Here is a 25373-nt window from a genome sequence, read left to right as displayed (position 1 = left end):
GGGTCGTTGTGTCATGGCCTCATCTGTGGGGTAGGTCAGACTGCCAGAGTGAATGGCAAAGCCCCGCTTCGCATGACTCATCAACTCCTGAATAGAAGCTGACTTCTGTTCCAAGCAGTGATTTCGGATCTCTGTCGGTAGACCCAAGGTAAACCGCTTAATCTGTTCTCTAAACGAGATCTTCTTGAATGAAGAGGCGGGTAGAAAAGAGCTCCAGAATCTTTCACAATAAGCATTGATTGTATCTTTCTTGGTCATCCGAAGATGGTTCCAAGCAGCTCGTACATCTCGTTCATATTCTTGTTAAAAGAAGCCATTTAATTGGCGCACTCTTGTTAAAAGAAGCGTGGACCACCAAGTACAAGCATTCCCCTTAAGGTAAGAGGTAGCTCTCTGAATCTTGGAGTGCTCTGAATAGCGTCCTCCCGCGAAAGCGATGTCAAACTGCTGTATAAAAGACAAAGCCTTCGAAGCATCTGAGATCCTGAAAAAGTATCAAACATGATCGAGTGGCCACCTTCCTTAAACTCTCGGACTTTCTTGCTTTTATCTTCGAGAAAGTCATACTATTTAGCTTTGTAAAAAAATTCTTCTTGTTCGCATGAAAGTTTCCGTCATCGGAATCTGAGCTGTCTGTAGAGGAGTTCTCAGTAGAACTGTCAGTCTCTGGGCGAGATGTAGCCTTCTTTGCCTTCTCTTGCCCTTTCCGAAGCTTTGTTTCTTGCTTCGCTTTTTGCTTTTTTCTCTCTTCTTCACTCGAGTCTGAAGAGCTAGAAGAACTGTCAGAAGAAGAAGAAGAACTGGGTAAGCCTTCAAACTTGACCCGCTTCTTCTGTTTCTTTGCCTTGTCGAATGTCAACCGACGACCCAAATATCCCGGGAAGTCAGTGCCTTTCTTCTGCTTTTTGCCGTGCTTTTTGTCCTTCTTTTGTACGTCGAAAAGCTGAGCAATCCGTGCATCAATCACGTTCTCCAGTTCCTTCTCCGTATATTTCTTGGAGGCAGAAGGTTTCTTGAGAGCGGGTTTCGGGAGTGGTGTTGTGGTTCTCTGCCACTCCGTCTGTACCTCTTCCAAAGAGGTGTGGTTCATATATTTTTCCATCTTCGGGTCCTTGGCAAAATCGAGCATCATCTTTGTTGCATCGCCAATCAATTGACGACGCTCCATCTCTCTTTGCTCCGCCTGAGTAGGCCGAGGTGGGCCATACTCTGTGTGAATCTTCGTTGTGATCCCAGCCCGCATCTCCAAATGCAGAGGGAGTCGACTGATCATTGCCTGAAGCCATCGGTGCCGCGATTTTTTTTTTTCGGGGATCAGATTTCCCATAGAAGAGAAATCGGCCGTGCTCTGATACCCGGCGGAGTTCTGTGCCTAGAGATATTGACCCCAAAGACTGGCGCCCCTTTCGGTATTTCTTTTTGTATTAATCAATCATCAAAGTACAAGAGAGCGGTTAGGGTTTCACTCTCAGACTCTGCGTCCAGATGCTCTGAGAAGTGAAGCCCTCACCACTTATTTAAAGATACAAGGGATGCCCAAAAGCAGAGCCCCAAAAGCTTTTAAAATAAAAAGCATCAGTTGTCTCTCTCTCTTAGAGAGTCTTTTCTCTTTTTTTTATAAAAAAAAACAAATTTCGCGTCGCTCATCATTTTTCAAAAATAAAATAAATTTTTTATTTTTATTTTTTTCTCAACCTCCGCGGTTTTCGGAAATTAGGGTTTCTGACAGAAATTAGGGTTTCTGCTGTCCGCCACGTCATCACTTTGTGACAAGACCCGCAACATGATCTTTGTCGGCTACAACTCTCTTTCAGTGGGATATAGACTTTATGATCCAAAGAAGAAGGAGATTGTTCTCAGCCATGATGTAGTCTTCAATGAGACCTTACCTTCAAAGGGGGTTTTCGCTCCCAAGCCTTCCACAATGACTCCCGATCTTTCGATTCTTGGAGACCCAGATTTTGACTTGCCCTATGATGAGCCCTCTTCTCCTACCCCTGTCCACAGGCCACGGGGAGGATGCACCTATACCTGAAGAAGCAGTTGACAGTGGATCTCATCACAATGCCGATGTAGAGACAAATTTGCCAGTTGTTCCCCCGGAGGGGAGCAAGCCCGACAAGTTACCGAAGTGGTTATTGGAGACCTTGCGAGATTCAACAATCTTTGATTTCCCACCCGATTGGCGAGATTCCGGTACCTCATGACGCTCACATCGACTTCGACTTGTCGAGGTAGATGACCCGTTATTACAGGTGAACTATGCATTGATGTCTTTAGTGCTCCATGACAGAGTTTCTCTTACAGTTGAGGAGGCACTTTCACTACCTCAGTGGAAGCTGGCCATGCAAAAAGAGATTGATTCCATAGAGAAGAACAACACATGGGTGTTGGTTCTACGGCCTCCCAAGCCGAAAGTGATCAAGGTCAAGTGGGTCTACAAAACCAAGTATAAAGCTGATGGTTCTCTGGACAAGCACAAGGCGAGACTTGTTGCCGAAGGCTTTTCCCAGAAACCCGGTGTAGACTACGAGGAGACCTTCGCACTGACCGCACGGATGGCGACTATTCGGATTGTTTTTGCCCTTGCTGCCCTTCACGGGTGGCCGGTTTTTCAGATGGATGTGGTTTTGGCATTCCTCAATGGCGACCTAGAGGAGGAGGTTTATGTGGAGCAACCTTTAGGGTTCGAGGATCCAAATTTTATAAATATGGTTTGTAGGTTGCTTAAGGCTCTCTATGGCCTCTAGCAATCGCCTAAAGCGTGGTACCAAAAGATTGATTCCGTTTTCCTACGACACTCCTTCCAGAGATCTTTTGTTGATCCAGATTTGTACATTTTTCGTGAGGGAGGGTTAGTGACACTTGTTATCCTCTACGTCGATGATCTTGTGATTACAGGTAGCCATGTTGAGCCTATTCGCAGTATTATGGCAACCTTCTCAGAGGAGTTTGAGATGACAGATCTTGGCTTGCTTCATCATTTTCTTGGATTAGAAGTTAGACAGAGAGAGGGGGGCATCTTCCTCTCTTAGAAGTGGTATATCTAGGAATTATTGGAAGCATTTGGCATGACCGAGTGCAAATTTATCTCTACTCCCATGGATCCCATTCAAAAGTTGTCACAATTTGATCTTCCTCTTCTAGCAGATGCAACAGAGTATCGGAAACTGGTTGGTTCTCTCATTTGGGTACTCAACACTCGATTTGATGTCAGTTTCCCGGTGGGTCTACTCAGTTCTTTTATGCAGAAGCCCGCCAAGTCACACATGCAGCAGGCCATCAGGGTCCTGCGGTATTTAAGGCGACCCAGTCATTTAGCATTCACTATGCAGTTGGAGGTTCGTATCCCCAGGTCATTCTACGAGGATGGAGTGATTCAGATTGGGGAGGTGATCCAGACGGACGACGGACGACCATAGGTTTTACTTTTTCTTTTGGCTTGGGAATAGTTTCATGGAGCAGCACGAAACAACCAACAATTGCTTTGTCTTCCACAAAGGCAGAGTACCGTGTTGTTTGTAGTGCTATATGTGAGTCAGTTTGGATACGGATTCTACTTTTGGAGATGGGCTTTCCGCAACAAACGACCATTATGTACCAGAGTTGTATTGCCATTGCGAGGAATCTGATGTTTCACGCCCGGACCAAGCATATAGAGATTCAATACCATTTTGTTCGTGAGAAGACACAGGATGGCTCTATCAATTAGCACAATACGCACCACAATATATAGAAAGAATTAGCACAATATCAACTTCGGATAACCGTGCTGACATCTTCACCAAACCTCTTCCACAGGCTACACTATCCTCTCATGCCAACTCCCTTGGACTCCTTCCACGTCCAGGAGTTGAGAGGGGTTGTTAGAGTTCATCTTCCTGTCTGGTGGTAGCTTTGGTATCTCCCAGGAGCAGATTAGGGAGTGAGGGCTGTTTTGTGGCTGTGCTCGGCCGTACTTGAGGTAGACGTACCTATTCTCAGCGGTGCTCATCATGATCTAGCTGATGGTTATATTTTGATGGTTATATTGTCTTGTGGGTGACTACCATGGGCTCGATCACGATGCGCACCGTTGAGAATAGGTACGTCTACCTCAAGTACGGCCGAGCACAGCCACAAAACAGTCCTCACTCCCTAATCTGCTCCTGGGAGATACCAAAGCTACCACCGGACAGGAAGATGAACTCTAACACCCCCTCCAGGAGCTGAGAGGGGGTGTTAGAGTTCATCTTCCTGTCCAGTGGTAGCTTTGGTATCTCCCATTAGGGAGTGGGGGCTGTTTTGTGGCTGTGCTCGGCCGTACTTGAGGTAGACGTACCTATTCTCAGCGGTGCTCATCATGATCGAGCTGATGGTTATATTGTCTTGTGGGTGACTACCATGGGTCTATACCTTGCACTTTCCTTCAAGGGTGAATGTGGGCTTATCCTGGATTCATCTAGGTATATTTTTTAGTCGTATAGCGGACATGCAGACTTCACATTGTGAAGTTTTCGTCCCAGTTGATATTGTGCTAATTCTTTCTATCTATTGTGGTGCGTATGCCCTATCAACTACCTCAATTTTTTGTGCTAATTTTTTCAATTTCATGCTTCTTTTAGTGCTAGGCTTCATTATGGCTGAGTCTGCCCTTGATCTCCGGAGTCATGACAGAAACTCAGTACGTTGAACTTTGTGTTGATCTATGCTCATGTGTGTGTGTGTGTTGTGTTGTGTTGGGGAGCATATGTTAGTACCTAGTTCTACACCCACTATTGGGCACTGACGACGTTAGTGGGGATGTCGTGGTATTTAGTCAATACTATGTATGATTGAGCTGATGGTTATATTGTCTTGTGGGTGACTACCAGGGGTCTATACCTTGCACTTTCCTTCAAGGGTAAATCTGGGCTTATCCTGGATTCATCTAGGTATATATTGCTCCCCCGATAGGTTGGCATGAGGCAGGACCCTTGCTCCTAGGGTTTCCCGGGGTCAGAGTCTCTAGTCATATGCACTTAGGCCACTAAGTATGTGTTGCAGGTCACTTTTAGTGAGTTTACATATTTATTAGCCATTTTAGCCAATTTACAGAATCGTGGGGTTTTCTAGCTGAGTAGGGAAAACTGGAGTTTGTCCTATATAAGCAACCCCCCCCCCCCTCCCCTCCCCCTCTTGTACTTTTGGCAAGTTGTTGAATGCAGATTACCAGCATTTGGTCTCTCTCTCTCTCTCTCTCTCTCTCTCTCTCTCTCTCGATCAGAGACAGCTCGGACGTTTCTTACTAGAGATACAGAGCCATCGAGACACACTACTACAGCCACACACAGCTACACAGACAGAGGGGAGACAGTCGCAGCTCACAGACTTCTTTCAGAGGATTTCCGCCCCCCCCTCACCAGACACTCAGAGGGGAGTGACACTCCCACAGGCGGAGGTGAACCGAGCTAGACGACGACCACGAGTCACAGGCTACAGGGGCGCGAGCTCCCACCACCGACAGATCGAGGAGATCCGAGCCCGGGAGCGCCGTGCCACTGAGGAGCGAGTGGCTCAGATGAGGGCTGACCCGACAGCTTTCATCCGGGTAGCCTTGGCACCAGACCCACCCATGTACCACATCTTACACCCCCCCATTAGTACAGGATGGAGCTAGATAGCTTGATCCATTCTCATGATTGTACTACCTTGAGCATACAGACATGCATATACCCCTAGAGATAGAGCTCCATCCCTCCTCAGATACTCCACTACCTACATTCAGCTCAGTTTTGTATCAATTTTGTTTCATTTGTCTTTCCGATAGACGGATGACATACACACAATGTACATTTGATTTGTCTCATAGGCCGATTTCGGCCTGACATAGACGTTAAAAATCTTTCTTTCTTTTCTTTCTTTCTCTCTCTCTCCCCTAGCGTTTTCTCTCTAGCGTTTTCACTTTGTGGCGAGCATACTCTCTAGCGTTTTGCACATTCTCTCTCTAGTGTTTTCTACAGGAGGCGACATCAGCTTGCGATCTCTCTCTAGCCCTAGCACTTCCCTTTTTGGCGTTACCACTGCTCTGTATCGGTTGTGCATCCCCGACAAGATCCAGTGCCCATTCGGTGGGCGGTATGTGCTTGTGCCTATACGGCGAGGAGATTCATCACGATAGATGCGAGATCTATTGGCTGCCTGTCACAACGAGGGGTCTTGATCGCACTTGCTGACAAGTTCCTCATCCGATTCACCTTCTTTCCGCTGCACCTTTGACAAAAACCAGTAAATACAATGTGCTGAATTTACTGTTTTTGGGCAGAAATCAGAGGGTTTATGTCAGTGGAAGTGAGTTCCAGCAGGGGAATTGGTTTCGGGCAAGTTTCGGGGTTGCTATGCTGTCGAAATTTTGCCAGAAAAGGTGGTATCTAGCTGGACACAGGTAAAGAATTCCCATGACTCTTCTTTGTAATTTATCCTCTTAAAGTATAAAGAAATACCGAAAGGGGAGTCAATTTTGGGGCCTACAGGTTGTCGGCGTGCGTTTGGAGCATTCTAGCTTCTGAGCCGTGTGTGTACTTTAAGTATTAATTCCCGTCGCAGGTTACCTCACAAAGTTCTGTGTGTGTGTCAGATGCACATCTAACCCTATGTGCATGTGGACAAGCTACTTCAGGTCTAAAGTTCAGGTCAGCTTAGGAAGTGTTCCGGCACCTTTGTGAGCCTGTGCGCAGGCCGTGCATGTCCAAGCACTTAGAGTAGTTACATATCCTCTGGTTGCACACAACATGATCATCAACATGACAGTCAGTACCCATCGTGAGCACAGTGCATAGAACCCATTTCCCCTATTTTATCCATTTTTCACTTATTATTAATAAGTGACTGTTGGGAAACTTGGTAGGGCAAATTTGCTAAGCTCTATAAAAGAAACCTAGCGTCATCACTTTCTGGTAGAAGAGGCAGCAGATGTTCCTACACTTGCAGTGCACCTTCTCAGCAAGACCGACATAATTCCTTAGCGTTTTCAGTCATCAAGACCAGCCAGCCTTTTCTACAGCAGATCAGCCTTGGCGTTTCTGCAGCATATTGCCTAGCGTTTTTGCAGATCCTCAGATCAGCCTAGCGTTTTTGCAACCTGCAGAAGCATCATCGTTTTTGCAGTTTCTCAGTGTCAGATCAGCCTTTGCATCAACGTTTTCTGTTTTCAGCACTTGAACTCCGCAAGATCAGCCCCAAACCTCGCAGATCTCACCTACCTGCAGCAGATCCTTGCCGCATAGTTAGATCAGCCAATGTTTTCAGTTTCAGCCCACTGTTCGCAGATTTCAGCATGTGTGTTACGTTGCGTCGTCGCCATCGCCGTCCTCGCCGACAGTGTCAAAACTTAGCAGATTTGCAGATTTCAGTCCCTAGCGTTTTCAGATTTCAGCCCGTCTCGTTGTTGTCATCATTGTCGTCGACATCATCGGCAAGTCCATTGCATCTAGACCATTGTGCAATCAATAGCATAGACCTCTCTCGCCATTTAGAGGGGGACCCTTGGAGGAGGGTTTGACAACAGTCTGGTGTCGTATTCTTCTCTCTCTCTCTCTCTCTCTCTCTCTCTCTCTCAGTCTCAGCACCTTCATTCACAGTGTCTTTTCGCTTTGTTTGTGATCATTTGCACTCTCTCACTAAAGGAACGGAAGGTTCTCCCTTTCGTAAGAAAAGGAACCCTTGAGCACAGTTCGGAGCACTCATCTTGAGCAAAGTTCAACATTCACTTCCGCTGCACCTTACATTGGTATCAAAGCATTGGCAGTGTTCTGTATCACTCAAGGAAAGAACCACAAGAATTTCTTTTTGCTTGTTGCGGTCGCACGTAACCCAAGTCCACATGGGCGTGTCGATTCCTAATCGTATTTTGAAGAGTGACAAGTAACCCAAGAAAGAAGGGCTTGTCCGGCCTCCCCTCGTTTCTCTTTTCACTCATTGAGAGCGAACCGTGCACTTAGCAGCCGGCCAATCGACGTGAGTTGGGAAAAAGCAACCGTGGTGTGAGCGCAAGGCCGCCAAGGGGTGTGCCCGCAGGGAAGAGTCGAGCTCGGGTAAGAGAAAAGCCTTCTCTAACACAGATTGCAAGCTAAAGAAAGACCTCAAGAACCTCAAGGACTCAAGAACCTCAAGAACCACAAGAAACCAAGTTCCTCGTGGACTTCAGTACCCAAGATCTTAGTGTATGGTCATCACCCGAAGAGGAATGGATACTTTGCGTGAAGGTGATGAGCATGGAGGTAGCAAGGAAGAATTTTCCTCACCAGGAGGTTTTCTCGACCCTCCCCCTTCCCCATCTACGCCATGGTTTGCACCAAATCCTATGGAGGCTTTGGTCAAGTCGATGATGGATATGATGCTACAGCAAGAGGCGCAATGCACCACCTTTGATCGCGAGCGTGAGCGCGAGCAAACGCACTTGGTGGCTGAAGACAGAAGGGTAGCCTTGGAGTGTAAGCGTGAGCAAGTACGCTTGGCGGTCGAAGAAAGACGAGTGGCCTTGGAGTTAGAGCGTGAGGAGCAGAGAGACCAATGCATGCAAGAGTTGGTCCTACAAATACTTACCTCGAAGCCCGAGCCGATCAAAGATGTTGGCAGTTCATCAAGTAGCACAAGCAGAGATTCAGACTCCAACAATCCCGTTACTAAGAAGTTGAAATTGAGTAAGTATGACGGTAAGATGGATGCTAGTGTTATTCATTCTTGGTTACATCAATTTAATGCTTAGTTTGCGACAACTAAGAAGACAGGGAATAACAAGGTTTTGACGACAGCCATGTACCTTGTCGGTGATGCCATTAATTGGTATCATGCATGGCAAGAGGCACAATTGACCGCGCACCTAGAGGAAGCCGAAGAAGGCGTGCCTCTTTCCTTAGATTGGGCCGACTTCCAAGACAAGCTCAAGGCGTGGTTTATGCTTTAGTACTTAGCGCGGTTGAAAGAAGATTGACGCAATCTCAAGCAAAATGGTATGCCGGTCATGTCTTTTTCTAACCGTGTTTTGTAGCTCGGCACCCAATTACGCAAATCGGATGATGAGCGCAAAGAGGCATTCCTTTTTGGGTTGGACGAATATATCAAGTTTGATGTAGAAGTCTTCGACCCCGTGGATCTCAACAAGGCGGTAGCAATTGCTCTCTCCCAAGAGATGAAGCACAACAAAGGAAAGCCTAAGGAGAACAAGGCTTCTCACAGTACCTCTCAGACTCCTCAGTACCCACAAAACGGTAAGAACGGTAACTCTTATAGCCAATCTTCCTCTAATCCTTCGGAAAAGAACTCACAAAATGAATCTAAGGGTAAAGCTAAAACACCTGCTAAACCTAAGCTAACCCCGGATGAAAAAGCCGCAAAAGGAATTATAGGAGGATACATACCGGCAGAAGAACAAGTCATTTATGCTCAGGAAGGTCGTTGTTATCAATGTCATGTCAAGGATCACATTAAAGCGGCTTACAGCCCCACCTAAGGAACCCAAAGCATCAATAGCTACCACAAGCACTTTACTGAACCAATTTGAGTCTTCACATGTTTCTGACACACACATTGATGAGTCTCTCTTTAAGTGTTATGGTCATATGAAGAGTCAACGTTTTGTCATATTGTTTGATTCAGGCAGTATGCGTGATGTGATCAGTGCCTCTCTTGTAGAGAGAGACCGCCTAGAGGTTAGTCAGACATCTCCTCTCGAGGTGTCGGGCTTCGCTCCCGGTATGGACTCTCTCCTCACACAAGAGTGCCTTGATGTATTGTTTACAGTTCAACAAGCTGCCTTTCGTAGAAAATTTGTCGTGTCTTCTCTCTCAGGATGTGATATGCTTTTGGGCATTAGATGGTTTCGTGAGCATAACCCTCTCATTGATTGGGCGGAAAATACTCACTCTAAATGCCAAAAGTGACTCTCCCCTGATCATTTGTGGTGAAGAGGGTCTGCATTCTTTGCCTCTCATTTCTCATGTGCAGGCGAAGCGTGAATTACGAAGAGGAGCACAAGCGGCATTCATCTATGCCTCTCCAGTTACCCAGAGCATTTAGGCTCCAGACATGTATTCAGCTTTGTTTACCAAGTTTAAGCATCTCTTTTGTAGGATGATCTTCCACTCCGTCTTCCACCAGAGCGATCAAAGGACCATCGCATCGAACTCACGGAGGGGGCACAACTTGTCAGTAAGGCTCCCTACCGTTTGAACAAGACTCAAGAAGAAGAGTTAGAGCGGCAACTCACGGAGTTGGTGGCCAGAGGATTCATACGTCCTAGTGTAAGTCCTTTTGTTGCTCCCATTTTGTTTGTTCGCAAGAAGGATGGTTCGTCTCGTTTGTGTGTTGATTATAGGGCATTGAACAAGGTGACCGTCAAGAACAAGTTTTTGATGCCTCGCATTGAGTATATCTTCGATAGGCTCAATGGGGCAAAGGTTTTTAGTAAGGTCGATCTCAAAAGTGGATACCATCAAGTATTCAAAGGCGGCATCTACAAGACTGCTTTTCACACAGAGCGAGGGCATGCCTTTTGGATTGACAGGTGCCGTGGGTACATTTAATTGTCTCATGGTAGGCCGTTTTGGCGATATGGTTGGTGTATGTGTTCATCTTTCTTGATGATATTCTCATTTTTTTTGCATCGTGGGAACAATATGAAAAGGATGTAGAAAGGGTATTAACCCGTTTGGATGAGTGTCAGCTGTACATTGCAGCTAAGAAATTTGAGTTTTTTCTCACTGAAGTTACTTATCTAGGTTATATCATTTCTACAGAAGGTGTGAAGCTAGATCCCGCGAAGGTGGAACAGGTATGTAATTGGGATTTACTCAAAACTGCATATGATGTGCGTTCTTTTCTTGGTTTATGTCAAGCATATAGTTCGCACATAGAGAATTTTGCACGCATTGCAACACCCATGAAAGATGTTTTGAAAGGGGTAACGACTCACCGACAGCGCGTGGATTTACCCGAAGCAACCATTGAGGCTTTCGCAGCTCTGAAGGTTGTGGGGACAGAAGCGCCGTGTCTTATTCTTGCCTCTTGGGATGACCCCTTTGAGGTATGGACGGATGCGAGCAATGTCGCCATAGACGCTGTGCTTCAGCAGCATGGCCATCCAGTTGCATTCCTTAGTCGGAAGCTCAATAGTGTAGAAAAGAACTATTTAGTTTATGATGAAGAACTTTTGTCTGTCATTCACTCTCTTAAGCATTGGAAGCATTTTCTATATGATAGAGAGTTTACAGTTCGCACAGATCACCAAGTCCTCAAGTGTCTCTAGTCTATGCCTAGTGCGCAATGGAGTGATCGCCAAGCGGGGTGGTCACAATTTTTTGAGCAATTTGGAGGTTTGATTGAGTATGTGCCTGGAAAAGCTAACCCTGCTGTAGATGCGTTAAGTCGCAAAGGACAGATCTTGGCTCTTGAGTCAAGGTTCATAGTTTCTCTTCAGGGTGCGTCTTTCGACAGCATAAAGAACCAGTACGCAGATTCTGAGTTTGGTAAGCAATGGTTGCAGGCTCTTGCTTCCTAAGGGCCTAGCAACTATCTCATTCGTGATGGTTTGTTATATTTTCGTCACCGTCTGTGTGTTGCCCTCTCTCAGGACAACCGTATTGCACGATGCACATGACTCTCTCACGGGTGGATGAGGGGAATGAACATCACTCTGGAAAAAATAGAAAGATTCTTTTAATGGCCTAAAATGCGAAAGGATGTGTTTCGTTATGTCACACAGTGCACTATTTGTCAAAAGGTAAAGCTCCTTGGGATAAGCAGCAAGGCCTCTTGCTTCCGTTGCCTATTCCTGATGGACCTTTCAGGATATTTCCATGGATTTTGTGACTAATCTTCCACTTTGCATTCAAGGAACACTCAAATGTTTGGCAATTGTTGATCGTTTTAACAAGTTTTAAATGTTGATTCCTTGTAAGGCCACAGTCACCGCACAAGATGTAGCGCAGTTGTTCATAAAGCATTGGTAGCCCCTCTGTGGTTTGCCAAAGTCGATTGTTTCAGATAGGGATGTTAAGTTCACGTCCAATTTTTGACGCGCACTCCTTGAAAATTTTTGCACTAAATTGAATTTTTCATCGGCTTTTTATCCGCAGTCAGATGGTCAAACAGAGATTTTCAATCAGTTGGCTTTTGATGTTTTAAAGTCATATGTGCATGATCAGCAGTCTCATTGGGAGCTCTCTCTCCCATTGTTTCAGGCTATTTTGAATGGCTTTTTCCTTTGCCATTCGTCGAACTCTGTATGAGGTAGCTTTTGGCCGTCCATTCGGGTGACTTTTGACTTGCTCGATCAGTCAAATGCGTGATGCCAATGCTGAAAGTCGGTCGTTGGATGAGAGTTCTGAGAGTGTAAAGCTTCGGCTAAGCAAAGCTCAGGAGTCTTACTCATGATAGGCTAACAAGCATCGTCAGGATGTTTCGATCAAGGAAGGGTATTGGGTCTATTTAAGAATCATGAAGCAACGTCTTAAGTGTTGGGTTAAAGGCCTAAATAACCCCTTTTTTGTACATTTTTATACTTCGTTTGGACACATTCTTTTAAAGTCACTTATAATAAAAGTGGGAAAACCCAAAACTCAATTATTGAGTTTTTCCCAAAAACGTGAGCCTGTCACAAAGTGATGACGTGGCTACCGACAACAGAAACCCTAATTTCTGTCAAAAACCCTAATTCCGCGGCACCTATGGCTTCATGCAAGGATCAATCGACTCCCTCTGCATCTGGAGATGCGGGCTGGGATCACAATGAAGATTCAGGCAGAGAGTATGGCCCGCCTCTGCCTACTCAGGCAGAGGGACAAGAGATGGAGCATCGTCAATTGATCAGCGATGCAACGAAGATGATGCTCAATTTTGCGCAAGGTTGTTTCCGTACGTACGTACGGTATGGTTCCGTACCGTACGGTATTCGTACGATTCCGTACATTTAAAAGAAAAAAAAAAAAAAAACGCCGACGGTGCCTATTCCCCGTGGTCGGATTAGGTGGGCGAGGCCTTTAATAAGTCCACCTATCCTATACTGGTTATTATCACAACAGAGAATCAGAGAGTAGAACAGAGTCTCTGCACAGTGTCTGCACAGAGACTAAGGAAGGATTTGCCGCCACCGATAAGGTTCTCCCTCCCTCCCTCCCTTTGTGTTTGGAGTCTGCAAGGAGGCACTCTAGAGTCCCGACCTCGTGAAAGATTGTAAGTTTTGTATTCAACTTTGAAGTGTGCGTTAATTGTGTTGCGGAGTTATCTAGCAGTTACTTAACTTGTGGGGTGATTTTAAGTGTTTTTTGAAAGTTGTGGCTATTTTTAAGTATTATGCAGTGTTTTTAAACTAGATAGGTTGTATATAAATTTGAAATTCTTTGTATTTTTAGCTTTTAAAAAATATACTACGAATTTTACGTACCTTATGGCCCAATCCATACGGTACAACGTACAGTATGTACCGAACACGTACCGAATACTATGTACCTTACAACCTTGATTTTGCGGAGGACCCAGAATTTGCAAAATATATGAGCGAGACTTCTTTTCAAGAAGTGCATGAGCAGTGGCAGAAAACCACTCCACCACCCCCGAAACCCGCTCTCAAGAAACCTTCTGAACACAAGCAATATTCAGAGAAGGAACTAGAAGAGGTGGTTGATGCACGGATTGCCCAGCTTTTTGACGCAAAGAAGAGGACCAAAAAGCACGGCAAAAAGCAGAAGAAAAGCACTGACTTCCCGGGTTATTTGGGTCGTCAGTCGACATTTGACAAGTCAAAGAAACAGAAGAAGCGTGTTCGATTTGAAGGAGTACCCAATTCTTCTTCTTCTTCTTCTTCTTCTGACAGTTCTTCTAGCTCTTCAGATTCGAGCGAAGAAGACAGAAAAGGTAAAAAGCGAAGCAAGAAACAAAGCTTTAGAAAGGGCAAGAAAAAGGCAAAGAAGGCTTAATCTCGCTTAGAGACTGACAGGTCTACGGAGGACTCGTCGACAGACAACTCAGATTCCGATGACGGAAACTTTTATGCGAACAAGAAGAATGTTTATAAAGTCAACCAATATGACTTTCTGGAAGATAAAAGCAAGAAAGTCCAAGAGTTTAAGGAAGGTGGACAGTCAATTAAATCTGACACTTTTTCAGGATACTCAGATGCTTCGAAGGCTTTGTCTTTCATACAACAATTTGACATCGCTTTCGCGGGAGGACGCTACTCAGAGCACTCCAAGATTCGGAGAGCTGCCTCTTGCTTTAAGGGGAATGCTCGCACTTGGTGGTCCACTCTTCTCTTAAACAAGACTGCGCCAGTTAAATGGTTGAAATTTAAGAAGCTTTTTATTTCTTCTTGGTTGACGCAAGAGTATGAACGAGATATACGAGCTGCTTGGAACCATCTTCGGATGACCAAGAAAGATACAATCAATGCTTATTGTGAGAGATTCTGGAGCTCTTTTCTACCCGCCTCTTCATTCAAGAAGATCTCGTTCAGAGAACAGATTGAGCGGTTCACCTTGGGTCTACCTACAGAGATCCGAGATCATTGCTTGGAGCAGAAGTCGGCTTCTATTCAGGGATTGATGAGTCATGCGAAGCGGGGCTTTGCCATTCACTCTGGCAGTCTGACCTACCCCACAGATAAGAACATGACACAACGAGCCGAACAGACTTCTGGGAATGAAAGTAGAAAGAAAAAGAGCAACCAAGAGAAAAAGGATGCACGACCCAAGCTTACTCTTGAGGAGAGAGCTCTCTTCATCAGAGAGGGGAAGTGCTTTGGATGCGGGGAACATGGACATATCTCCGCGAAGTGCCCTAAAAAGGCACAGAAAGGACAGAATGATAAGGACGACGACAGGCCTGAGAGTTCGAGAGCAGTTGAGGAACGTGGCAGAAAAGGCAGATAGAAAAGCAGAATTAGTACCACATGGCGTGGGACTTGCATCGAATCAAATGAATGAAAGTACAAACTTTGCTGCTTTTTGGGGCAAAGTGAAGGATCAAGAAGCTCTTTTGAAGGAGCCAAGGCCAACTTCTTTTCACTTGGAATTGGCGGCTCGATTTAGAATTACGCCCGACAGATTGATGCCACAGGCGGAGGTAGTTCAACTGGCACCCGGATGGGATGTTGCCATTACACCGAGCATTGGCAAACTTCGTTTGCAAATGATAGGGGTGTTCAGGGCACGCGAGTGACGTTCTACTCGGAATCCCTTGGTACCACAAGAACTACGCCGTGGTTGACTACCGGGCCGAGAAAGCGACTTTGATGAATGAAGGGCTCAGAGATTGTACTTGATGAACTTCAGTTTCTTTACTCATTCTTTTGGAAGAGAACTGAACGATGGATAAAGGTTGAATATGTTTTGACCTGATAAAAAGAACGCCAAGATTTTTCTCCACACTCATGCCGATTGCTTTTTAGAGGGCCTGAAGATCATACCATTGAACTTATACCTGGAAGCACGTCAGCGAACCGGCCACCTTACCGTGTGAGCCAACTACAGACTGAAAAGATTATGAACCAAGTGACACACCTCTTTGAAAATGGTCTTGTCTAGCCTAGTACTTCACCGTATTGCTCTCCACTGTTGTTGGATTTGAAGAAAGACGGATCTTGGAGAATGTGCACGACCCAAGCTTACTCCTGAGGAGAGAGCTCGCTTCATCAGAGAGGGGAAGTGCTTTGGATGCGGGGAACATGGACATATCTCCGCGAAGTGCCCTAAAAAGGCACAGAGAGAACAGAATGATAAGGACGACGACAGGCGTGAGAGTTCGAGAGCAGCTGAGGAACGTGGCAGAAAAGGCAGATAGAAAAGCAGAATTAGTACCACATGGCGTGGGACTTGCACCGAATCAAATGAATGAAAGTACAAACTTTGCCACTCTTTGGGGCAAAGTGAAGGATCAAGAAGCTCTTTTGAAGGAACCAAGGCCAACTTCTTTTCACTTGGAGTTGGCGGTTCGATTTAGAATTACGCTCGACAGACTGACGCCACAGGCGGAGGTAGTTCGACTGGCACCCGGATTGGATGTTGCCATTACACCGAGCATTGGCAAACTTCGTTTGCAAATGACAGGGGTGTTCAAGGCATGCGAGTGACGTTCTACTCGGAATCCCTTGGTACCACAAGAACTACGCCGTGGTTGACTACCGGGGCGAGAAAGCGACTTCGATGAATGAAGGGCTCAGAGATTGTACTTGATGAACTTCAGTTTCTTTACTCATTCTTTTGGAAGAGAACTGAACGATGGATAAAGGTTGAATATGTTTTGACCTGATAAAAAGAACGCCAAGATTTTTCTCCACACTCATGCCGATTGCTTTTTAGAGGGCTTGAAGATCAGACCATTGAACTGATACCTGAAAGCACGTCACCGAACTGGCCACCTTACCGTGTGAGCCGAGTACAGACTGAAAAGATTATGAACCAAGTGAAACACCTCTTTGAAAAGGGTCTTGTCTAGCCTAGTACTTCACCGTATTGCTCTTCACTGTTGTTGGATTTGAAGAAAGACGGATCTTGGAGAATGTGCATCGATTATAGAGCTCTCAACGAAATCACCATCAAGAACAGATTTCCGATTCCTAGGATTGATGATATACTCGACAGGTTACAGGGATCCTCGTGCTTTAGCAGGATTGATTTGAAGAGTGGATATCATCAGATCCGAATCGCGATGGGAGACGTCTACAAGACAGCCTTCCGGACTACTTTTTGGATTATTTGAGTTTTTGGTGATGCCTTTTGGCTTAACCAATGCTCCTGCGACATTTAACCGGATGATGGACTGGATTTTTCGAGAGTACATGCTATTTCTTGGCACTTTCTTTGACGATATCATTGTTTTCTCCAAGAATGAGGCAGAACACAGAGATCATCTGCTTCACAGATACACTTTTTTTTGGGACACTTTGTCTCAGCAGCAGGAGTGCAAGTGGATTCGGCCAAGATAGAGACTATACGTGATTGGCCTGATTTGAAGAATGTCCATGAAGTTGGAAGCTTCTTGGGACTGTGTTCGTACTACAGGCGGCTCATAGGAAAGATTGCAGAGGTTGCTTCCCCTTTGCATATCTTGATACAGAAAGGAGTCCCTTTCTCATGGGGATCCGCAGAGGTGACTGCCTTTCAGACATTGAAAGAGAAATTGACTACGGGATCAATTTTGACTTTGCCGGACTTGCAAAGGTCATTTGAAGTATATTGTGATGCTTGTGGTCGTAGTCTGGGTGCGGTCTTGATGCAAGAAGGCCATGTCATTGCTTATGAGAGCCGATTGTTCTCTAGGCCGGAGATGACAGCACAGATATATGAGAAAGAGCTTTTGGCAGCGATCCATGCTCTTACTCAGTGGCGACATTACCTACTCGGAGCAGATTTTACGGTCTTTACAGACCACCAAAGCTTGCGCTACTTCTTGTCTCAGAAGCAGCTTTCGGAAAAGCAGATGTGGTGGGCGAACATCTTGTCACAATTTCACTTCCAGATTGTCCATGTGCAAGGACAGAAGAATGTGGTGGCAGATGCTTTGTCTCGGAAGCCGTTGGTTCTGGCTATTTCCGCGATACATCATAGGAGCTTCGAGGATATGGTCGATCAATATGCCATAGATATAGATATTGCAGATATTTTCACACGGATACGGGATGGGGAGACAGTAGCTGGATACTCCCTTCGGGAAGGCTACTTGATGAGAAAGACTATGTTGTGCGTTACACAGCCGTTGAGGGAAAAGGTTATGACTGAATGCCACTGTCCACCTTTTACGGGTGACCGTGGCATTGCTACCACCATGAAGATGGTAGAGAGATACTTCTTTTGGCCGAGACTCAAAAAGGATGTGGAAGAGTTTGTGCGTAGTTGCTTAGTATGCCAGAAGGTCAAGTTTGACAGGCATAAGGCACAGGGATTATTACAGCCTTTACCCATACCCACCCGCCCTTGGGAAAGTATTGTGATGGATTTCATTTTTGATCTCCCGAGAACACAAAGTGGTCACGATGGTATCTGGACTGTTATTGACAAATTTAGCAAACAGACTCATTTCATTTCAGTGAAGAAAACAGTCAAGCCGGATCACTTAGCGAGACTGTTTGTGGCCCAGATCTTCAGATTACATGGCATGCCTGAGACGATTGTCTCCGATAGAGACCCCAGATTTATGAGTTTGTTTTGGAAGGCAATTTGGGAGAACATTGGCACGCGGTTGCAGTTATCGTCATCGTTCCACTTGCAGACTGACGGGCAATCTGAGATTGCCAATTTAGTGATTTTAGATTTATTGAAGTCTTGTATCTCGGATCAGAAGACTCAATGGGAAAAGAACTTACCTTTGGTGGAATTTGCCTACAATAACACGATACACTCTTCGACGGGGAAGACGCCATGTGAGATTGTTGAAAGTGCTGCGAAGGTTCCATTCTTCCTGAGCACGAAAGATTAGATATTTGAAGCGGATGAATATTCGCAAAATTTGGATACGGCTTTTGCCAAGGTTCGCAAGACTTTGCAGAAGTCTCAAGAACGACACAAAAAGGGAGCGGATCGCCATCGTCGCGATTTGAAATCGAAGGAGGATGATTGGATGCTCTTATGTTTTGAGAAGGCACGCCCAAGAAAAAAAAAGGGGAAAGGAGAGGCCTTTTCCAAAGCTTAGTATCTGAAAAGATAAATGATGTATCCTTTCGATTGAAATTGCCAGATACTTGGAGGATTCACAATGCATTCCATGTGAGTCTCTTGAAACCTTTTAACGGTGATGTACCTGATGATGGGGAGCCTGATGAGCAACCCGAAGTGGAAGAAAACGAGGAGATCCTTGTTCCTGAACAGATTTTGACACATAAGGATACGAAGAATAAAGGTAAAGTCCGAAGGCGGTTCTTGGTTAAGTTCAAAAACTATCTTGCATTAGATGCGAAGTGGATGGAGGAGGAGGACCTAGCAGATACTCCTCAGATTGTGAAACTTTACCTCGATGCTTTTGGTTTAGCATAGTCTATTCCAAACGGAACCCAGAATTTGGCCGGAGATCTGGTGCAGTGGGATGCACAAGAGGGGAGTCACTCCGCTTCTTTGTCAACAGATACCTTGATTTTGATACTAAAGTCACTGATGTCTCTTTGAGCTTCAGGGATACTGACAGCTGACAGTATTCTGCTCGATGACTTTATGCAATGGAATTCCTGATAATGATACTGATTTGTTCTTGACTTCTTCTGAGTGCAGGAACTGATAGACGAAATGACTGCAGCATTTTCGTCTGATTGATCTTGAACAGACATGGTTGCAATAGGGGTTAGTCAATCGGACATCGATCAGGTCCCGATCGGACCTAGATGTGATTGCTAGCTACATTGCCGATAAATCATGATCTAAGATCCGAATGAATGTTGAATGTCATGTGATGTCATGTGATGTGACTGTCGATTTGGTACATGTGCTAGATGTGTGTTCCTAATACGTAGGTACTAACAGTCAGTATTTGCTAAGATGGTTTATGGCTTCTGGTCGTTTTGCAGGCGTAATTGCGGTCGATTACAATGCTTTCAAGAGGGGGGTATGTCACAAAGTGATGACGTGGCTATCGATAGCAGAAACCCTAAAAATCCTACAAGCCCTAATTTCTGCCAGAAACCCTAATTTTGCAAAAACCCTAATTTCTGGAAACCCTAACCCTAACTGCTGGCTGAAACCCTAAAATGGTTGGAAACCCTAAAATCAAGCGGCTATGCCACGTGGCAGCAGTTTCTAGAAATCACGAAGGTGGGGAAAAAAGCACCCAGCGACGCAAGTCCTTGCTTTTTGCTTCACGTTGTTTTGATGAGAGAGAGAGAGGATGAAACTTGCTTTATTTTAAAAAGCCCTATAGAGGGTTTGAGAGAGAATTTTTTTAGCTTTTGATTTAGAAGCTTTTGAGGCTCTGCTTTTGGGCATCCCTTGTAACTTTTAAATAAGTGGTTTGGGCATTCACTTCTTAAAGCATCTGGACGCAGAGTCTGAGAGTGAAACCCTAATCGCTCTCTTGTACTTTGATGATTGATTAATACATAAAGAAATACCAAAAGGGGCGCCAGTCTTTGGGGCCAATATCTCTAGGCACGGAACTCCGCCGGGCCGGTGCAAATCTATTGTGATCTGTGAATTGTTTTGAAGTGGTTATTTGGTGCCGTCGCGATTGATTCTTGACTTGGAGTGTCCGAGTCTGTTACAGAGCTCTCTCTCTCTCCTTGCTTCGATCTCTAGCGCTTCCTCTTTGCTGCACTCTGCCTCCTGCTTCTTGCCCAAAGCCTGCACTACATCGCGACGCGCACCTACCGATACCTTGTGCTTCGTGCTTTTAACTGGTATCAGAGCTCTAGGGTTTCAAAACAGCCCTACGCAGTCTGCTGGACAACGAGTTAATATTGCTCTCCCGCGATCAACTTCGATTCCATCGCGAAGCCCCTTGCTTCCGGGGTTGAAAAGGTCATCAAAACTGCCAAAACAGCCCAAAACAGGTTGTTTTTAGGTCAAAACAAGTGATTTACAGGTTATAACAGGTCAAAACAGCAATACGCAAGTGTACCAAAGTTGTGGGATCACATGTATTGATGTTTGTCGCGACAAATTGAGTGAAAAGCTAAGTACAGGTGCTTGAAATTTCACTTTTCAGCTGAAATTTCAGATTTGGACAGTTTCATGTAAAGAAATTGTGGTCTATCGTATGCAAAGTCTTGTGGTTGCTCTTATTTGCTGAAATTTTCAGCCTATTGCATCTCTCTTGTATACACACTTGTGGTTGAATTAAAATGGCTTCTTCCTCTTCTGCAACTGACACTAAAACTTTGATAGAAATCAAACGGTTCGATGGTCAAGGCTTCGATCTTTAGTAAGAACTCATGCAAGGTATCCTTTTCCTAAAGGATTGTGAAGATGCATTGGAAGAGAATAAGCCGCAAGGTTTGTCTGACGAAGAGTGGGCTAGGTTGAATAAGAAGGCTATGGTCTACATCAAAATGGCTATCAATGATGACATTTTGACGGACATCAAGCGTTTGGAATCTGCTTATGCAATACGGCAAAAGCTTAAGTCCAATTATGAAAACACCACGCTTGTGAACCAGGTGCATTTGATGCGAAAGTTGGTGATATGTAGCTTGATGACTTGAAGTCAGCTTCTGAGCATTTGAGTGCTTTTACATGTGTGTTGAGTCAGTTACATGACAGTGGGCTTCATCAATTTCATGATAAGCTGAAAGCTATTTTCTTGCTTATGACACTGCCAACATAGTCACATGGGGACGGGGACGGGTCCCGGGGACGTGGCGGGTCCCGGGGACGGGGACGTGGCAAAACAGGGGACGGGGGACGCGACAGGGGACGCGCTTTAAAAAACACTAATTCTTTGCAAATTTAATACTGAGACAATAGTGAACACTTAGAGCACAAGATTGCAAAGAAAAAGTGGTTTTTGCATTCATATTACATAACACCAAAATATAACAAAGGGCGTGCGGCGTACGCGACACAGTACACCATTGGTGTGGTGATCAAGCATCAATCATCCTCGCCAAGGGGCAAAACATAACGATGTACAAGTGAAGAGTGGATAAGTAGAGTTTAGCATAAATGAGAGTCAAAAAGGGAAGGACTCGAGAGTCAAGAGGTCTAGACTCTAGACTCTACATGTTGGCCCATGGTGCCAACCGAATGTCAACTGGCTCTGCATAGTCCATTTGATCCAAAAAATCATCCTCAAGTGGTGTTGTCTCAATCTCTGCCTCTGCACCTCTGCATCTATCTGTGTCTCTGGGATAGGATCATCCTCAGCAAGTGCCCACTCCGTGAAATCATCACTTTGATCTGACTTGGAAAGCATCTTCAAATTTGATGAGACATATATGAGATCATTGGCTCTCTGTTCATCAAGATGATTCCTCGTCTTTGAGGCTACATGAGCATACACACTCCAAAGTTTCTCCAAGCAACTCGTAGTGCATGCTTGGCTAAGAATGCGAATAGCCAAATCCTGTAAACCGCCCAATCCCGCCCCAAACTCCTCCCACCAAAGAGCACTCCCCATCTCAAAGCGAGATGCTTGTGCATCGGGCATGTGACAAATTTCCCCCTTTCCATTCCTGTAGACATTGATTTGCCTCCGAATCTCGGTCCTTTCCTTTGGGTCGGGCACAAGGCGGGCAAGGATGGTTTGCCAACCATTCATCACCTCTTTGTCCTTCCATTGGTTCCCTTGTTGGAATTGTGGATCCACTACATAAGCGGCTGCATGAAGAGGAGAATGGTAGGCATTCCACCTTGACACACACAATTCTTGGATCTCCTCGTACCTATGTTATGAAGATTCAAAACAAAGTTAAAACTCAAGCGAGTAAACTTGTAAAGCATAGGGAAAACTTAAAAGTGACTCGTGCGACGTGAATACCTATCGGGGTCGGTCACAAGTTTTTCAAGAGAGTCAATCATGGTGTCCATGGCCTCATATATCTTGCCGATGCAAGGCTTCATGAAATCTAACACCCGCAAGAGGTGGATGATAGGCTTCACCATTTTGGAGATTGTCTTTACTTCCTCCCACAATTCCGGCATGTCGGCCCGTGCTCGGCATGCCACTCCGTTGACACTTTTTGACTCGGGCATTGCCAAGAACTCATCACTAATGAAGAGTCCCCTCAATGCCCCACTACATGAACTCAAGCGATGGAGCATAATAAAGTTGTAGGCGAAGCGAGTCTCCGAGTATTTGAGAAGAGCTAGCTTTGACCTCTTTGAAAATTCAGCCCTCACCTATTTAGAAAAATCAAGTTTCAACATTTAAAACGAGAATTGGCCTTCCATATTGAAATTAGATTCGAATTGAAATAAGATTGGTTAACACTTAATGGTTACCTTTTGATGATTATTGACAAAAGTCACCATTGAATTCGCATGCTCAATGACGGGGGAAATCCATTCCAAGGTGCCTATATCTTTGAGAAGATTGTTGAGGCAATGAGCCATGCAATATGTGACCGTGGTTTGTGGATAAAGGGATTCAATGATGGTTCCGGCGGCACGATTGCTATTTTCTCCATCGGTGACGATGGCAATGACATCATGCTTTCCCACCTTCTCAATGGTAAGCGCCCACTCCGATGCAAGTACTTGCGCACTCTTCCCGGTCCCCGATGCATCATGGGAGTCAATGAAATACATCTCCCCCCGAGAATATGCCACCATGCCATGAATGGAGCAGCGACGGGTATCACTCCACCCATCCACAATGAGGGATACCCCATTCTTCTTCCATGAAGCCCTTGTGGATGCACATGCCGCCTCCACCATGACTTTCTCCCTGTCAAGAAGAGTGGTGCACAAGGTCTCCGAAGAGGGAGGGACATATGTGGGTCCAAACTCTCCGATCTTCCGTGCCATTTCTTTAAAATATGGAGATCTTTTATGTCAAAAAAAAAAAGAAGTGTAAATGAGACTTGAGTGATATACATTGTATAAACTAAAGATTAAAGCTTAGCTTGGCTTATCGCGCTGCACTGAAAGCAATATGGTCGTGGTAGAAAAATCTTGCTACGGCGACATCTACCTCCTCTTTCAAGGCCGGTTTCCAACTATCTCCAAGAGTTGCTTGCCGCTTGGGTGGATGAAAATGAGGGACAGATGACGATGAAGGGTTGGTAGAGAGTGGAGGTGGGCGGTCACCGTCGGTGCCGGTTGATGCACAAAATGATGCCGAAGAAGGGGATGCCGATGCTCGGATGAAAGCCGCTGTGGCCATCTCCCTCGGATTCACCGTGCGACGCTTGGTACGATTCTTCTTGTCTTCTTTTATATCCGCAAGAGTCTTCTCAAGATTTAGGAGCTTTTGCTTCTCCTCTTCCGAGCCGGTTTGCGGGCAAAATTGAACTTGATGTCCTTTTTCGTGAAGGAAGTGGGCGCGCAAATTCCTCACGGAACCATTGCGCTCGTAGCCACAACGGCGGCACTTCCACAGCTTGCTTCCACCTCCAACACGGGACTTGGGAGCAATCACCTCACTCCACCATGTCCATGTGAAGTCGGCGGAGGAAGGGGGTTGAGAAGCGGCGGCGGGGCCAGAGGAAGGAGAAGGAGGAGGGCTTAGAGAAGCTTGGAATCCATCTTGAGATGCCATTGATGATAGATATTAGAGAAGGGTTGAAGAGAAGGAAAGAGGAGTAGGAGAAAGCTTGATGGGAGAGAGAGAGAGAGAGAGAGAGAGAGAGAGAGAGAGAGAGAGAGAGCGGAACTTCAAGTCTTCAAGGAAGTGGCCTTGAGCCTTGAGGCTTGGGTATGATAGTAGATACTATGAGGCTATGAGCCTTGAGGCTTGGAAGTGGGTGCTCTTAAGTAGAAAGAGCTCCCCCCAAAATGGGGGTTTGAACTTTGAATTTGAAATTTGAAAGGCCCCCCAAAAGTGGAAATTTGAAATTTGAATTCCCCCCCAAAAGGGTGCGTTTGAAATTAGAACCCCCCCCCCCCAAAGTGGGCGCTTAAAAACCTTTTGAAAGCTGCAGCCCCGCCCTTGCCCGCGTCCCATCCGTGTTGGTCACCGGGGACCCGCGTCCCGGGTCCCTTCCCCTGTGAGGGATGTCTCCACGTCCCAAAAACGGGTCCCCGTCTGCATCCCGGCGTCCCCCGTCCCGTCCCCGCATAAAAGGGCTGCGTCCCCCCGTCCCCTGTTTCTATGACTGCCAGATACTTGGGAAACTTTGGTTGTCTCTTGAGCAACAGTCCCACCCTCAGGTATGACGGTGTGAGAGGGTCTATTCTCAATGAAGAGATTAGACGCAAGTCTAGTGGGGAAGGTGGTAGTTCTGCCTACAATGCAAGAGGTAGAAATCAAAAGCGTGATGCGGGCAACAGGACTCACAATAGAAGTAAGAGCAAGACAAAAGATAAGGATGTCACTTGTTATCAATGTGGCAGAAAGGGTCACAAGAAACCCGATTGCAGGTATTTCAAGAAAGAGTAGGAAAGGAAGAAGGAAACGCAAGAAAAGAAGAAGAAAGATGAGAAGAAGGGGAAAAATCAGCAGGTGATTCCTCTAGGGATGCTGAGAATGAAATGTATCCTCTAGTGTGGTCATTGAGGAGTTGTTAGACGCTGAGGAAATTTTGGTTGCGGCTTCATGCACCCCAGATTTGGTGATAACTAATGCAGAAGACATGCTTATCTCGAAGAAAGATGTCATTGATGCATTACTTAGTGCTAATGATGGCCTATCTTAGTCGTGGATAGTGGATTCTGGTGCTTCATTCCATGTGACTCCATCTCTGGAGTGTTTTGCAACATATGCTGCATGCAATTATGGCAAGGTGTACCTTGGTGATAATTTTGCTTGTAATATTGAAGGAATGGGTACTATGCGTTTGGCTC

At 45.6% G+C, this 25373-nt stretch overlaps 1 protein-coding gene across 1 annotated transcript; it reads right to left on the bottom strand.

Annotated features, from left to right (window-relative positions):
• Positions 1-21639: 21639 nt before the first annotated feature.
• LOC147431188 (uncharacterized) lies at positions 21640-24129 on the bottom strand. Its single transcript, XM_086493634.1, has 5 exons — positions 23514-24129; positions 23256-23425; positions 22872-23135; positions 22408-22769; positions 21640-22312 (listed from the first exon to the last, which is right to left on the bottom strand). Exons 1-5 carry the CDS (start codon positions 24127-24129, stop codon positions 21640-21642), a joined length of 2085 nt encoding a protein of 694 aa, XP_086349760.1.
• Between the last annotated feature and the right edge of the window lie 1244 nt (positions 24130-25373).

The sequence above is a fragment of the Adiantum capillus-veneris genome, chromosome 21, assembly GCF_014529385.1.
Source record: "Adiantum capillus-veneris isolate H3 chromosome 21, ASM1452938v2, whole genome shotgun sequence".
NCBI classification, from domain to species: domain Eukaryota; kingdom Viridiplantae; phylum Streptophyta; class Polypodiopsida; order Polypodiales; family Pteridaceae; genus Adiantum; species Adiantum capillus-veneris.
This window is presented reverse-complemented; position numbering and strand designations above follow the sequence as displayed.

Coding starts and splice junctions, on each gene's coding strand:
- LOC147431188 (XM_086493634.1), bottom strand. CDS start 24,129: ATGGCATCTCAAGATGGATTCCAAGCTTCTCTAAGCCCTCCTCCTTCT. Junction 23,426..23,513: donor CCACGACCATATTGCTTTCA/GTGCAGCGCGAT, acceptor CTTTTTTTTTTT/GACATAAAAGATCTCCATAT. Junction 22,770..22,871: donor TTGTCAATAATCATCAAAAG/GTAACCATTAAG, acceptor TTTTCTAAATAG/GTGAGGGCTGAATTTTCAAA.